Source organism: Manis javanica, chromosome 3 (assembly GCF_040802235.1).
Source record: "Manis javanica isolate MJ-LG chromosome 3, MJ_LKY, whole genome shotgun sequence".
Lineage (NCBI taxonomy): Eukaryota > Metazoa > Chordata > Mammalia > Pholidota > Manidae > Manis > Manis javanica.
Window position 1 is genome coordinate 127,127,914 of NC_133158.1, and position 12,339 is coordinate 127,140,252.

Below are 12,339 nucleotides of genomic sequence, written 5' to 3' on the forward strand. Positions count from 1 at the left end.
TGATGGCCCCCCTGCGACTGTGCCTGTCTTAGGTTGTTCCTCCCTTGAGGAATCTTACCCGTCTCTGGCTAACCAGTCATCCTCCGGGGCCATACAGGGAGATGTAAAGTTGGTAAGTGAGAGAGAAGCCATATTGTTTGAAAAGGTTAGCTTTTTACTTTCTTGCAGATTTATGCCCTGTGGCTTCTATGCCCAGCACTTGTCTCGAGGTATCTTTACCACCTGGAGGGATTATGATACTCGGTAAATTCGATATGAGGCACGAATTCTATTTAAGGGTTGTAATTAGGAAGGAAGAAGAAAAGCTATAGAGGTAGCATATGGAAGAAAACATGGGAGGATTGATTATTTCTTTGACATATCTTCTTGTAGAGTACCTTAAGTATGTATAGGTTTTAAACTACTAACTAACTTGCGCTCACATATTAACATAATAGGAATACGGTGACATAAACAAAGCAAATCTATAATTACCATCCATCTCCAGTGAAGCCAAGAAAACCATTTAGGCACCCTAGGCATTTGTGAAAATTTGTCTATGATACGATGGATATTGTCCAACTGTACTTGAACAGTCTGAGAGAAATCAGACAAATTAAAGCAACCCATTTCTGGGATCTGTTCACATCCATATGTTCTTTTAACTGTAGCTGGTCTATAGTCATAAGATTTTGGAGTGCTACAACTTGCACCCCTCCCAGCTCCTGGTTCAGTTCCAACAGTACAGATCCGGTCAAATTTGTTGTCTCACTGTATGCATATGCCAGCCTAGACATCTCCCTCCTCATTCCAATGGCAAGTCCAGGAAACGGTGGGGTGGATGCAGCCACAACCGCAGCATCGCCCAGATCCCTGTGGAGGCTTTTTGATGATCATCCCCCGGTACAAGTCCTCCAGAGAGTGCTGATGCCGGAAGCTCCTCCTCATATCGTATCTTAGTTCATTTTCTGGGTATCCAAGCTAGGCCTTGATCTTCTGCATAGAAACAAACAGACCCTTTGCCCACACTTTGACATGCCCTCTATACCACTGTGTAGAACTCATTGGAGGTCAGCACACAGGAACTGCTTTTTTTTTTTTTTTATTAAGAGAAAGGAATATTATCAGAAAAGAGTACCTCCATAGCTATTTAAAGCATGCGTTGATCTTTGATTTACCAATAGTTTTATCCTATCAAGGAGTAATCCCCCTTTTCTTTCTTTCTTTCTTTTTTTTTTATCTTTAATCTACACTTACATGAAGAATACTATGTTTGCTATGCTCTCCCCTATATCAGGTCCCCCCTAAAAACCACATTACGGTTACTGTCCATCAGCTTAGCAAAATGTTGTAGAATCACTACTTGTCCTCTCTGTGTTGTACAGCCCACCCTCCCCGTTCTCCCTCCCCCCCATGCATGCTACTCTTAATACCCCCATTCTTCTTCCCCCCCGTTATCCCTCCCTGCCCACCCATCCTCCCCAGTTCCTTTCCCTTTGGTACCTGTTAGTCCATTTTTGGGTTCTGTAATTCCGCTGCTGTTTTGTTCCTTCAGTTTTTCCTTTGTTCTTATACTTCTCAGATGAGTGAAATCATTTGGTATTTCTCTTTCTCCGCTTGGCTTATTTCACTGAGCATAATACTCTCCAGCTCCATCCATGTTGCTGCAAATGGTTGGATTTTTCCACTTCTTATGGCTGAGTAGTATTCCATTGTGTATATGTACCACATCTTTATCCATTCATCTACTGATGGACATTTAGGTTGCTTCCAATTCTTGGCTATTGTAAATAGTGCTGAGATAAACATAGGGGTGCATCTGTCTTTCTCAAACTTGATTGCTGCCTTCTTAGGGTAAATTCCTAGGAGTGGAATTCCTGGGTCAAATGGTAGGTCTGTTTTGAGCATTTTGATGAACCTCCATACTGCTTTCCACAATGGTTGAACTAATTTACATTCCCACCAGCAGTGTAGGAGGGTTCCCCTTTCTCCACAGCCTCGCCAACATTTGTTGTTGTTTGTCTTTTGGATGGCAGCTATCCTTACTGGTGTGAGGTGATACCTCATTGTAGTTTTAATTTGCATTTCTCTGATAATTAGCGATGTGGAGCATCTTTTCATGTGTCTGTTGGCCATCTGTATTTCTTTTTTAGAGAACTGTCTGTTCAGTTCCTCTGCCCATTTTTTAATTGGGTTATTTGTTTTTTGTTTGTTGAGGCATGTGAGCTCTTTATATATTCTGGACGTCAAGCCTTTATCGGATCTGTCATTTTCAAATATATTCTCCCATACTGTAGGGTTCCTTTTTGTTCTATTGATGGTGTCTTTCGCTGTACAGAAGCTTTTCAGCTTAATGTAGTCCCACTTGTTCATTTTTGCTGTTGTTTTCCTTGCCCGGGGAGATATGTTCAAGAAGAGGTCACTCATGTTTATGTCTAAGAGGTTTTTGCCTATGTTTTTTTCCAAGAGTTTAATGGTTTCATGACTTACATTCAGGTCTTTGATCCATTTTGAGTTTACCTTTGTATATGGGGTGAGACAATGGTCCAGTTTCATTCTCCTACATGTAGCTGTCCAGTTTTGCCAGCACCATCTGTTGAAGAGACTGTCATTTTGCCATTGTATGTCCATGGCTCCTTTATCAAATATTAATTCACCATATATGTTTGGGTTAATTTCTGGAGTCTCTAATCTGTTCCACTGGTCTGTGGCTCTGTTCTTGTGCCAGTACCAGATTGTCTTGATTACTATGGCTTTGTAGTAGAGCTTGAAGTTGGGGAATGAGAGCCCCCCTACTTTATTCTTCTTTTTCAGGATTGCTTTGGCTATTTGGGGTCTTTGGTGTTTCCATATGAATTTTTGAATTATTTATTCCCATTCATTGAAGAATGTTGCTGGTAATTTGAGAGGGATTGCATCAAATCTGTATATTGCTTTGGGCAGGATGGCCATTTTGATGATATTAATTCTTCCTAGCCATGAGCATGGGATGAGTTTCCATTTATTAGTATCCCCTTTAATTTCTCTTAAGAGTGACTTGTAGTTTTCAGAGTATAAGTCTTTCACTTCTTTGGTTAGGTTTATTCCTAGGTATTTTATTCTTTTTGATGCAATGGTGAATGGAATTGTTTTCCTGATTTCTCTTTCTATTGGTTCATTGTTAGTGTATAGGAAAGCTACAGATTTCTGTGTGTTAATTTTGTATCCTGCAACTTTGCTGTATTCCGATATCAGTTCTAGTAGTTTTGGAGTGGTGTCTTTAGGGTTTTTTTATGTATAGTATCATATCATCTGCAAATAGTGACAGTTTAACTTCTTTACCAATCTGGATTCCTTGTATTTCTTTGTTTTGTCTGATTGCCGTGGCTAGGACCTCCAGTACTATGTTAAATGACAGTGGGGAGAGTGGGCATCCCTGTCTTGTTTCCGATCTCAGAGGAAATGCTTTCAGCTTCTCGCTGTTCAGTATAATGCTGGCTGTGGGTTTATCATATATGGCCTTTATTATGTTGAGGTACTTGCCCTCTATTCCCATTTTGCTGAGAGTTTTTATCATGAATGGATGTTGAATTTTGTCAAATGCTTTTTCAGCATCTATGGAGATGATCATGTGGTTTTTGTCTTTCTTTTTGTTGATGTGGTGGATGATGTTGATGGATTTTCGAATGTTGTACCATCCTTGCATCCCTGGGATGAATCCCACTTGGTCATGGTGTATGATCCTTTTGATATACTGTTGAATTCTGTTTGCTAATATTTTATTGAGTATTTTTGCATCTACATTCATCAGGGATATTGGTCTGTAATTTTCTTTTTTGGTGGGGTCTTTGCCTGTTTTTGGTATTAGGGTGATGTTGGCTTCATAGAATGAGTTTGGGAGTATTCCCTCTTCTTCTATTTTTTGGAACACTTTAAGGAGAATGGGTATTATGTCTTCTCTGTGTGTCTGATAAAATTCCGAGGTAAATCCGTCCGGCCCCGGGGTTTTGTTCTTGGGTAGTTTTTTGATTACCGTTTCAATTTCTTTGCTCGTAATTGGTTTGTTTAACTTTTGTGTTTCTTCCTTGGTCAGTCTCGGGAGGTTGTATTTTTCTAGGAAGTTGTCCATTTCTTCTAGGTTTTCCAGCTTGTGGGCATATAGGTTTTCATAGTAGTGTTTAATAATTCTTTGTATTTCTGTGGAGTCTGTCGTGATTTTTTCATTCTCATTTCTGATTATGTTGATTTGTGTTGATTCTCTTTTTCTCTTAATAAGTTGGGCTAGAGGCTTATCTATTTTGTTTATTCTCTCAAAGAACCAGCTGTTGGTTTCGTTGATTTTTGCTATTGTTTTATTCTTCTTAATTTTGTTTATTTCTTCTCTGATTTTTATTATGTCCCTCCTTCTGCTGACTTTAGGCCTCATTTGTTCTTCTTTTTCCAGTTTCAATAATTGTGATGTTAGACTATTCATTTGGGATTGTTCTTCCTTCTTCAAGTGTGCCTGGATTGCTATATACTTTCCTCTTAAGACTGCTTTCGCTGCATCCCACAGAAGTTGGGGCTTTGTGTTGTTGTTGTCATTTGTTTCTATATATTCCTTGATCTCTATTTTGATTTGTTCATTGATCCATTGATTATTTAGTAGCATGTTGTTAAGCCTCCATGTGTTTGTGAGCCTTTTTGTTTTCTTTGTAGAATTTATTTCTACTTTTATACCTTTGTGGTCTGAAAAATTGGTTGTTAGAATTTCAATATTTTGGAATTTACTGAGGCTCTTTTTGTGAGCTAGTATGTGGTCTATTCTGGAGAATGTTCCATGTGCACTTGAGAAGAATGTATATCCTGTTGCTTTTGGATGTAGAGTTCTATAGATGTCTATTAGGTCCATCTGTTCCAGTGTGTTGTTCAGTGCCTGTGTGTCCTTACTTATTTTCTGCCCGGTGGATCTATCCTTTGGGGTGAGTGGTGTGTTGAAGTCTCCTAAAATGAATGCATTGCAGTCTATTTCCCTCTTTAGTTCTGTTAGTATTTGTTTCACATATGCTGGTGCTCCTGTATTGGGTGCATATATATTTAGAATGGTTATATCCTCTTGTTGGACTGAGCCCTTTATCATTATGTAGTGTCCTTCTTTATCTCTTGTTACTTTCTTTGTTTTGAAGTCTATTTTGTCTGATATTAGTACTGCAACCCCTGCTTTCTTCTCACTGTTGTTTGCCTGAAATATGTTTTTCCATCCCTTGACTTTTAGTCTGTGCTTGTCTTTGGGTTTAAGGTGAGTTTCTTGTAAGCAGCATATAGATGGGTCTTGCTTTTTTATCCATTCTATTACTCTGGGTCTTTTGATTGGTGCATTAGGTCCATTTACATTTAGGGTGACTATTGAGAGATATGTACTTATTGCCATTGCAGGCTTTAGATTCGTGGTTACCAAAGGTTCAAGGTTAGCTTCTTTAGTATCTTACTGCCTAACTTAGCTCGCTATTGAGCTGTTATATACACTGTCTGGAGATTCTTTTCTTCTCTCCCTTCTTATTCCTCCTTCTCCATTCTTCATATGTTGTGTGTTTTGTTCTGTGCTCTTTTTAGGAGTGCTCCCATCTAGAGCAGTCCCTGTAGGATGCCCTGTAGAGGTGGTTTGTGGGAAGCAAATTCCCTCAGCTATTGCTTGTCTGGGAATTGTTTAATCCCACCATCATATTTAAATGATAGTCGTGCTGGATACAGTATCCTTGGTTCAAGGCCCTTCTGTTTCATTGCATTAAATATATCATGCCATTCTCTTCTGGCCTGTAGGGTTTCTTTCGAGAAGTCTGATGTTAGCCTGATGGGTTTTCCTTTATAAGTGACCTTTTTCTCTCTAGCTGCCTTTAAAACTCTTTCCTTGTCCTTGATCCTTGCCATTTTAATTACTATGTGTCTTGGTGTTGTCCTCCTTGGATCATTTCTGTTGGGGGTTCTGTATAATTCCGTGGTCTGTTCGATTATTTCCTCCCCCAGTTTGGGGAAGTTTTCAGCAATTATTTCTTCAAAGAGACTTTCTATCCCTTTTCCTCTTTCTTCTTCTTCTGGTACCCCCGTAATACGAATATTATTCCTTTTGGCTTGGTCACATAGTTCTCTTAGTGTTGCTTCATTCCTGGAGATCCTTTTATCTCTCTCTATGTCAGCTTCTATACGTTCGTGTTCTCTGGTTTCTATTCCTTCAATGGCCTCTTGCATCTTATCCATTCTGCTTATAAATCCTTCCAGGGATTGTTTCACTTCTGTGATCTCCTTCCTGACATCTGTGATCTCCCTCCGGACTTCATCCCATTGCTCTTGCATTTTTCTTTGCATCTCATCCCATTGCTCTTGCATTTTTCTCTGCATCTCTGTCAGCATGTTCATGATTTTTATTTTGAATTCTTTTTCAGGAGGACTGGTTAGGTCTGTCTCCTTCTCAGGTGTTGTCTCTGTGATCTTTGTCTGCCTGTAGTTTTGCCTTTTCATGGTGATAGAGATAGTTTGCAGAGCTGGTACGAGTGACCACTGGAAGAGCTTCCCTTCTTGTTGGTTTGTGGCCTTCCTCTCCTGAGAGAATAGCGACCTCTAGTGGCTTATGCTTGTGATCTGTGCGCAGACAGGGCTTCTGCTACCTGCCCGTTTGCTAGGGAGTTTATCTCCGCTGTTGCTGTGGGCTTGGCCTGGCTGGGGCTGCTCCTCCAAAATCGTGGAGCCCCGTTGGAGGGGGAGCGGCCAGGAGGCTATTTATCTCTGTAAGGGGCCTCTGTGCTCCCTGTTGCCCAGGGGGTTAGAGTGCCCAGAGATCCCCAGATTCCCTGCCTCTGGTCTAAGTGTCCTGTCCTGCCCCTTTAAGACTCCAAAAAGCACTCTCCAAACCAAAACAACCACAGCAACAACGAAAGTGGAAAAAGAAAAAAAAAAAAAAAAGGAAAAACTGTGCGATATTGTTTGTCCTCAGGCTCCGGTCCCAGGCACCCGCCCACTGGTCCTGCCACCCAGCCTCCCTAGCACTGGGGTCCCTGTCCCTCCAAGGCCTCCAAAAAACACTCGCCAAAAAAAAAGGGAAAAACGCTCGACCCTCTCTGTTCCCAGGCGCCTGTCCCGGGCACCCGCTCACCCGCCCTGCTGCCCTGCCTCCCTGGCACTGGAGTCCTTGTCCCCCTAAGGCTTCCAAAAAGCACTCGCGAAAAAGAAAAAGGGAGAAACGTGCGATTTTCTTCCTCCTCAGGCGCCGTTCCCAGGCACCCGCCCACCGATCTTGCTGCCCTGCCTCCCTGGTATTGGGGTCCCCGTCCCTCCAAGGCTTCCAAAAAGCACTCGCCAAAAAAAACAAAAAAAAAAAAGGGAAAAACGCGCGATTTTCTTTGTTCTCAAGCGCTGGCCCCAGGCCCCCACCCACCGGTCCTGCCGCCTGCCTCCCTAGTATTGGAAAAACGCGTGATTTTCTTTGTCCCCAGGCGCTGGTCTTAGGCACCCGCTCACCAGTCTTGCTGCCCTGTTTTGCTGGTATTGGGGTTCCTGTCCCTTTACGGCTTCCAAAAAGCACTCGCCAAGAAGAAAATAAAAGGGGAAAAATGCGCGATTTTCTCTGTCCTCAGGCGCCGGTCTCAGGCACCCGCCCACCAGTCCCGAGGCATCCGGGTCCCCATCCGTTTAAGGCTTCCAAAAAGCACTCTCCAAAAAAAAGAAAAAAAAAAAGGGAAAACTGCGTGATATTCTTTGCCCTCAGGTGCCCGTCCCAGGCACCCGCTCACCGGTTCTGCTGCCCTACCTCCCTAGCACCGGGGTCCCTGTCCCTTTAAGGCTTCCAAAAAGCACTCGCCAAAAAAAAAAAAACCGCTCCGGTTTCTTTCCATCCACTGGGAGCCGGGGGGGAGGGGTGCTCGGGTCCCGCCGGGCCGGGGCTTGTATCTTACTCCCTTCACAAGGTGCTGGGTTCTTGCATGTGTGGATGTGGTCTGGATGTTGTCCTGTGTCCTCTGGTCTCTATTTTAGGAAGAGTTTTCTTTGTCATATTTTCATAGATCCATGTGTTTTTGGGAGGAGATTTCCACTGCTCTACTCACGCCATCTTGTCTCCGCCTCTCCCCAGGATTATTTTTATCACATGTAATCCAGTCATGTTGTGCTTTCCTTAAATCCTTTTAGGCTCCCTGCTGCCTCCAATGTCCAAGATCTGTATCATGGGCAAAACCATTAAGACCCCTGTGAATGAACTCCTACTTCTTCTCCAAAGGATCCTGAGGCCATCTCTTCTCATGCTGTTTACTGTGTTCACAGTTTTCTTTCCCCTCACTCGTTACCTGGTTGGTAAACTTTTGCTCATTTTAAAAGATGACTCAGATGTTCCCTTTTCAGGGAAGCCTTATGTATTCAGGTACAAGTAATTCCTTCACTGTGTTCTTCTAGCAGTTTGTTCATTATCTCTATTATAATACTTGATTCATTTATCCAACAAATATTTACTGATTGCCTGCTATATGCTAGAAATTGTTCTAGACATTGGAGACAGAAGAGTAACCAAGACAGACAAAGTCCTTATTTCTGAGAGGTCTTCATTCCAGAGGGTAGGAAAGAAATGCCAAATGTTTGAGTTAAACCTGAAAGATAAGGAACCAGCCATGTAGAGATCTGAAAGAACATTCTAGGCAGAGGGAACAGCAAGTACAAAAGCCCTGGAAGTCGAATGAGTTTTATTCCAGTTCTGGAGGCTGAAAGTGTGAAATATGGATGTCAGAATGGTTGGGTTCTAGTGAGGTCCTCTTCCAGGTTGCAGACATCCAACTTCTCCTCGTATCCTCACATGGCAGAATGAGGCCTAGGAAGTTCTCTGGGCCTCTTTTTATGAGGGCACTAACTGGGCTCTACCCTCATGATCTATTTATCTCCCAAAGCAACCCCCTCTACAAATGCCATCATGTTTGGATTTGATGTCAACATATGAATTTTTGCCAGGCCACAAACATTCAGTCTTTGACAGGGATGGAGATAGATAATTTGGGAGTCACCAATTTATTGATTATATTTTAAAGCCATGAGATGGGATAAAAGACTCTAAGTTTGAGTGTAGATGAAGAAGGGGGCCAAGGGTAGAGCTTTGGACATTGATGTTTAGAGAATGAGAAGAAGGGAGGTAAGAGGGAACCATAGAAGACAATGGAAGAGGATATCAACTGTGTCATGCTGCTTAAAGTTAGAATATGGTGAAGGCACAGACCTGACCCCTGGACTTGATTCCCTGGAGGTCATCAGGACTACAGTAAGAGTACCTTTAGGGCATTCCAGTGAGTAAGAGGTGAAACTTAGCTCATTAATTAACTGCTTACATACCTGTCATCTTCTCTAGAGCTTGTGCCAGTCCTTTCTATTTTTAGGTCTTAGCATATAGCAGATGGTGAATAAATGTTTGCCTGTAGGTTTGAATTTTACTGTGCAGTTTAAGAATAATGCACTTTTCCTTTCATTTAGAATCTTTTAGATCATTGACCCTTCCTACTAGTTTCTATCTGTTCAGTGTGATCATGTGAATAATAACTTAGGCAAAAGATGATGAGAGGGGCAAATCCATTGTAACAGAGGCTCGTAGTGTATCCTGAAGTCATCATGCTGCAGTGAAAAAGGGCCTTGCTTTGGATTAGGAAGGTCTGCCTCAAGCTCTGGCTCAAGTTACTTAGCCCTGCTGTAGGTGTCAGGGGCAAGTCCCCCACACTCCCTGAGTTGTAGTGCTTCAGCTGTTGAATGTGGATAATATTAACAAACTCCACTTACAGGATTTTTGTGAACAGCAAGTGAGCTGAGGCATATGAGAGTCCTTTTATAAGTAAAAAGATACTCTATAATTGCTACTTTTGTAAAAATAATTGGATTATCCCTTTCATTATTGACTTTAAAGTAGATTAGATCAGAGTGTCATGAAATCATATTTAGGCAGTGGCATATGAATGGCAACAAGTTGAGGGAGGATACAGATCACTGGAAAATGTGATACTTTTCCAGAAATACCTAGGATATTAATTTCTTTTGACTTTATTCCCTTATCTTTCCCAGATAACTTTAATCATTGTATGAGAACCAAAGAGGAGACTCTTTTACTTTAAGATACAGTGGTCTGTTTATCCCAGTGTTACATTATCTCTGAGATAATAAAATATAGTTAATATTGCTTGTGTTTCTTTTCTTTTTTTAGTGAATGCATTAACTATTTGACAGATTTTCTCATGGTGATCACTCATTTCATTTTTCTTCTAGGGTAAAAACCATGGTAAGAAACTCCGAAATTACTATGCAGCACACAGCTGTCCTCCTCCTGCCAGAATGAGCAGTACAATAGAACCTGTGGCCACTCCAGCTATTCCGGCCTCTCCGCAGGTGAGACACATGTGTCAGTGTGGGAGCTGTTCTTTGCACAAATGGTCATGGATGAAGTTTGTCATCTGTGTGCCCTTCAAGGTGCAGCTGGGCAAATGTTTCTGAAAGTTCCTACTTGCTAATTAGAACTCCTTGAATTTAGTGCTGGATTTATTGCACGCCAAAACCTGTGACCCTTGAATTTCTCATTGACTTTGGTTGTGATGCATGAAATGGAGAAATAAATATTGTTCCATGTGTCTTTCTTTATGCATTTCCCAAAATTCTGGGTTAAATGACCTTAAGTGTCTAAGCTAAGTGCTGAATGAAAAGATTTTTAAACATTTATATCTTTGCTGCAGTTAATCCCAGTTACTATATGTCTTGCTGCGCAGTAGGAACAATCCCTTGAGGTTGCTCTGTCTTCCCAGGTAGGATGTGTATGCTTGAGCTGGGCTCTGGTTTCAAACATGACACACTCTTGAGAGCCAAGTTTCTTTCACTTTGAAGACAGAGCAGGTATTTTAGGCAGGTATTTAGGAAGGGTATATTATACCCTTCCAAGGTATTCCTGAACTTTGATAGTCTCTGAAATATGGATTCAACTCCTCAGTCTGTCTTTGAAGTATTATTTGTACATAGAACAATACAGTGGTCATGAATAATAAATCTCTGTGTACTCACTATGCCAGGCCCTCTGCTCAGCACTTACCATGTATTAGTTCACTCATGGCTGGGATGAGGGTGATGTGAGGGATGCAGTTGACTTAGGCACAAACTTGAAGAGGGAGCCAGAATGCTCTGTTACCAGAATAAATAGTTTAACGTGACATTTAAAAAAATCAAAATTAATGTGAAAAGATCAACACTGAACAAAATATCAAAAACTTGAGACAGGATAAGTATTACTGATTTCCTTTTGCGTTAGGCTGCAGTACTGTTTGGTATGGCACTATCACTGATTCTATCTTTATTTAAATTTTTGGCATTTTGTTCCTTGTTTTTTTTTATGGCATTGGTTTGAATGTAAAAATACTCCATTAATACTTATTTTGATGGCTGAGTTTTTTGATGGCTTCCTTAAACTTTGTGCCCATGGCAAGTGCCTGCTTGCTTCATTCTGGTCATGGACCCTGACTTCATTTAATACTTACAACAACTTAGAGGTATTGGCCTTATTACTCAAAGTGTAATCTGTGGGCCAGCAGCATTGGTCTCACCTGGAAAGTTATTAGAAGCTTGGTAAGCTAAGTACTTGTCCATGATGTTACACATTTTGCAAAGTGGTAGAGCAAGATTTTCTTTTGTCCTTAGACCTCTACTCCTAGCCACTTAGGTATAATTTTATGTTTCTTAGTATCAGTTTACCAGTCCTGAAAGTGGTAGCAATATCAGCTGTTCTCCATCCTCAAGAATTTGTTGGGTAAATGAGATGTAATAAAAATAGAATCAGAGGACAGGAAAATACCCAGAAAGATCTTCAGTCTGAGTAGTTTTGACAGTCCTGACCCCTGAAGGCTGCTGTGGCCTTGGACTGCTCCTCCCTGTTGGGGACTGTTTTTATTTGGCTCTGTCCCTGGGCAAACAGCCTTAGCCTTTTTCATAGCATAGCACTATCCTGTCCCCCTAAAATCTTCCCTTCCAGGTGAAACAGTGCTATGTCCTTCAGCTGGTCCTGATATGACATGCTTTCTAGACTCCCTATCATATATATTTTATTCTCATCTAGCCAAAAGCTAGTTTATTATTTTTTGTTAACCCAACAATATTTATTGAATTCATACCATCTTCCAGGCACTGTTAGGTTTCCCTTAACTCGTTTCCCAGTCTGAATATAATTGTCTGGATTTGCTGGTTATTTTCCCCTAATTATATTATATCTGTAGTTAATGTTTGGACTCTTTGAGGGTGGGGCTCATTTTTAAAATACATTTCTGTATGTCCCTTCTGCATTAGGTAGGAAGCCCTATAACAGTAGGCTTATTTTTTGCTTATTGTTGGGCTCTGGGCAGACAGCTTTCTGGT

At 41.3% G+C, this 12,339-nt stretch overlaps 1 protein-coding gene across 4 annotated transcripts in view; it reads left to right on the forward strand.

Annotated features, from left to right (window-relative positions):
* ZMAT3 (zinc finger matrin-type 3) overlaps nucleotides 1-12,339 on the forward strand; it is a 38,268-nt gene that overhangs the window by 16,133 nt on the left and 9,796 nt on the right. For 3 of the 4 annotated variants that reach the window (XM_073232050.1, XM_073232051.1, XM_073232049.1), the window contains one exon: nucleotides 10,216-10,335. In XM_073232050.1, the coding sequence (XP_073088151.1) occupies nucleotides 10,216-10,335 (120 nt within the window). Of the gene's footprint in view, nucleotides 1-8,115; nucleotides 8,274-10,215; nucleotides 10,336-12,339 lie in introns of all 4 variants that reach the window. The other variant, XM_073232052.1, reaches the window with a different exon arrangement.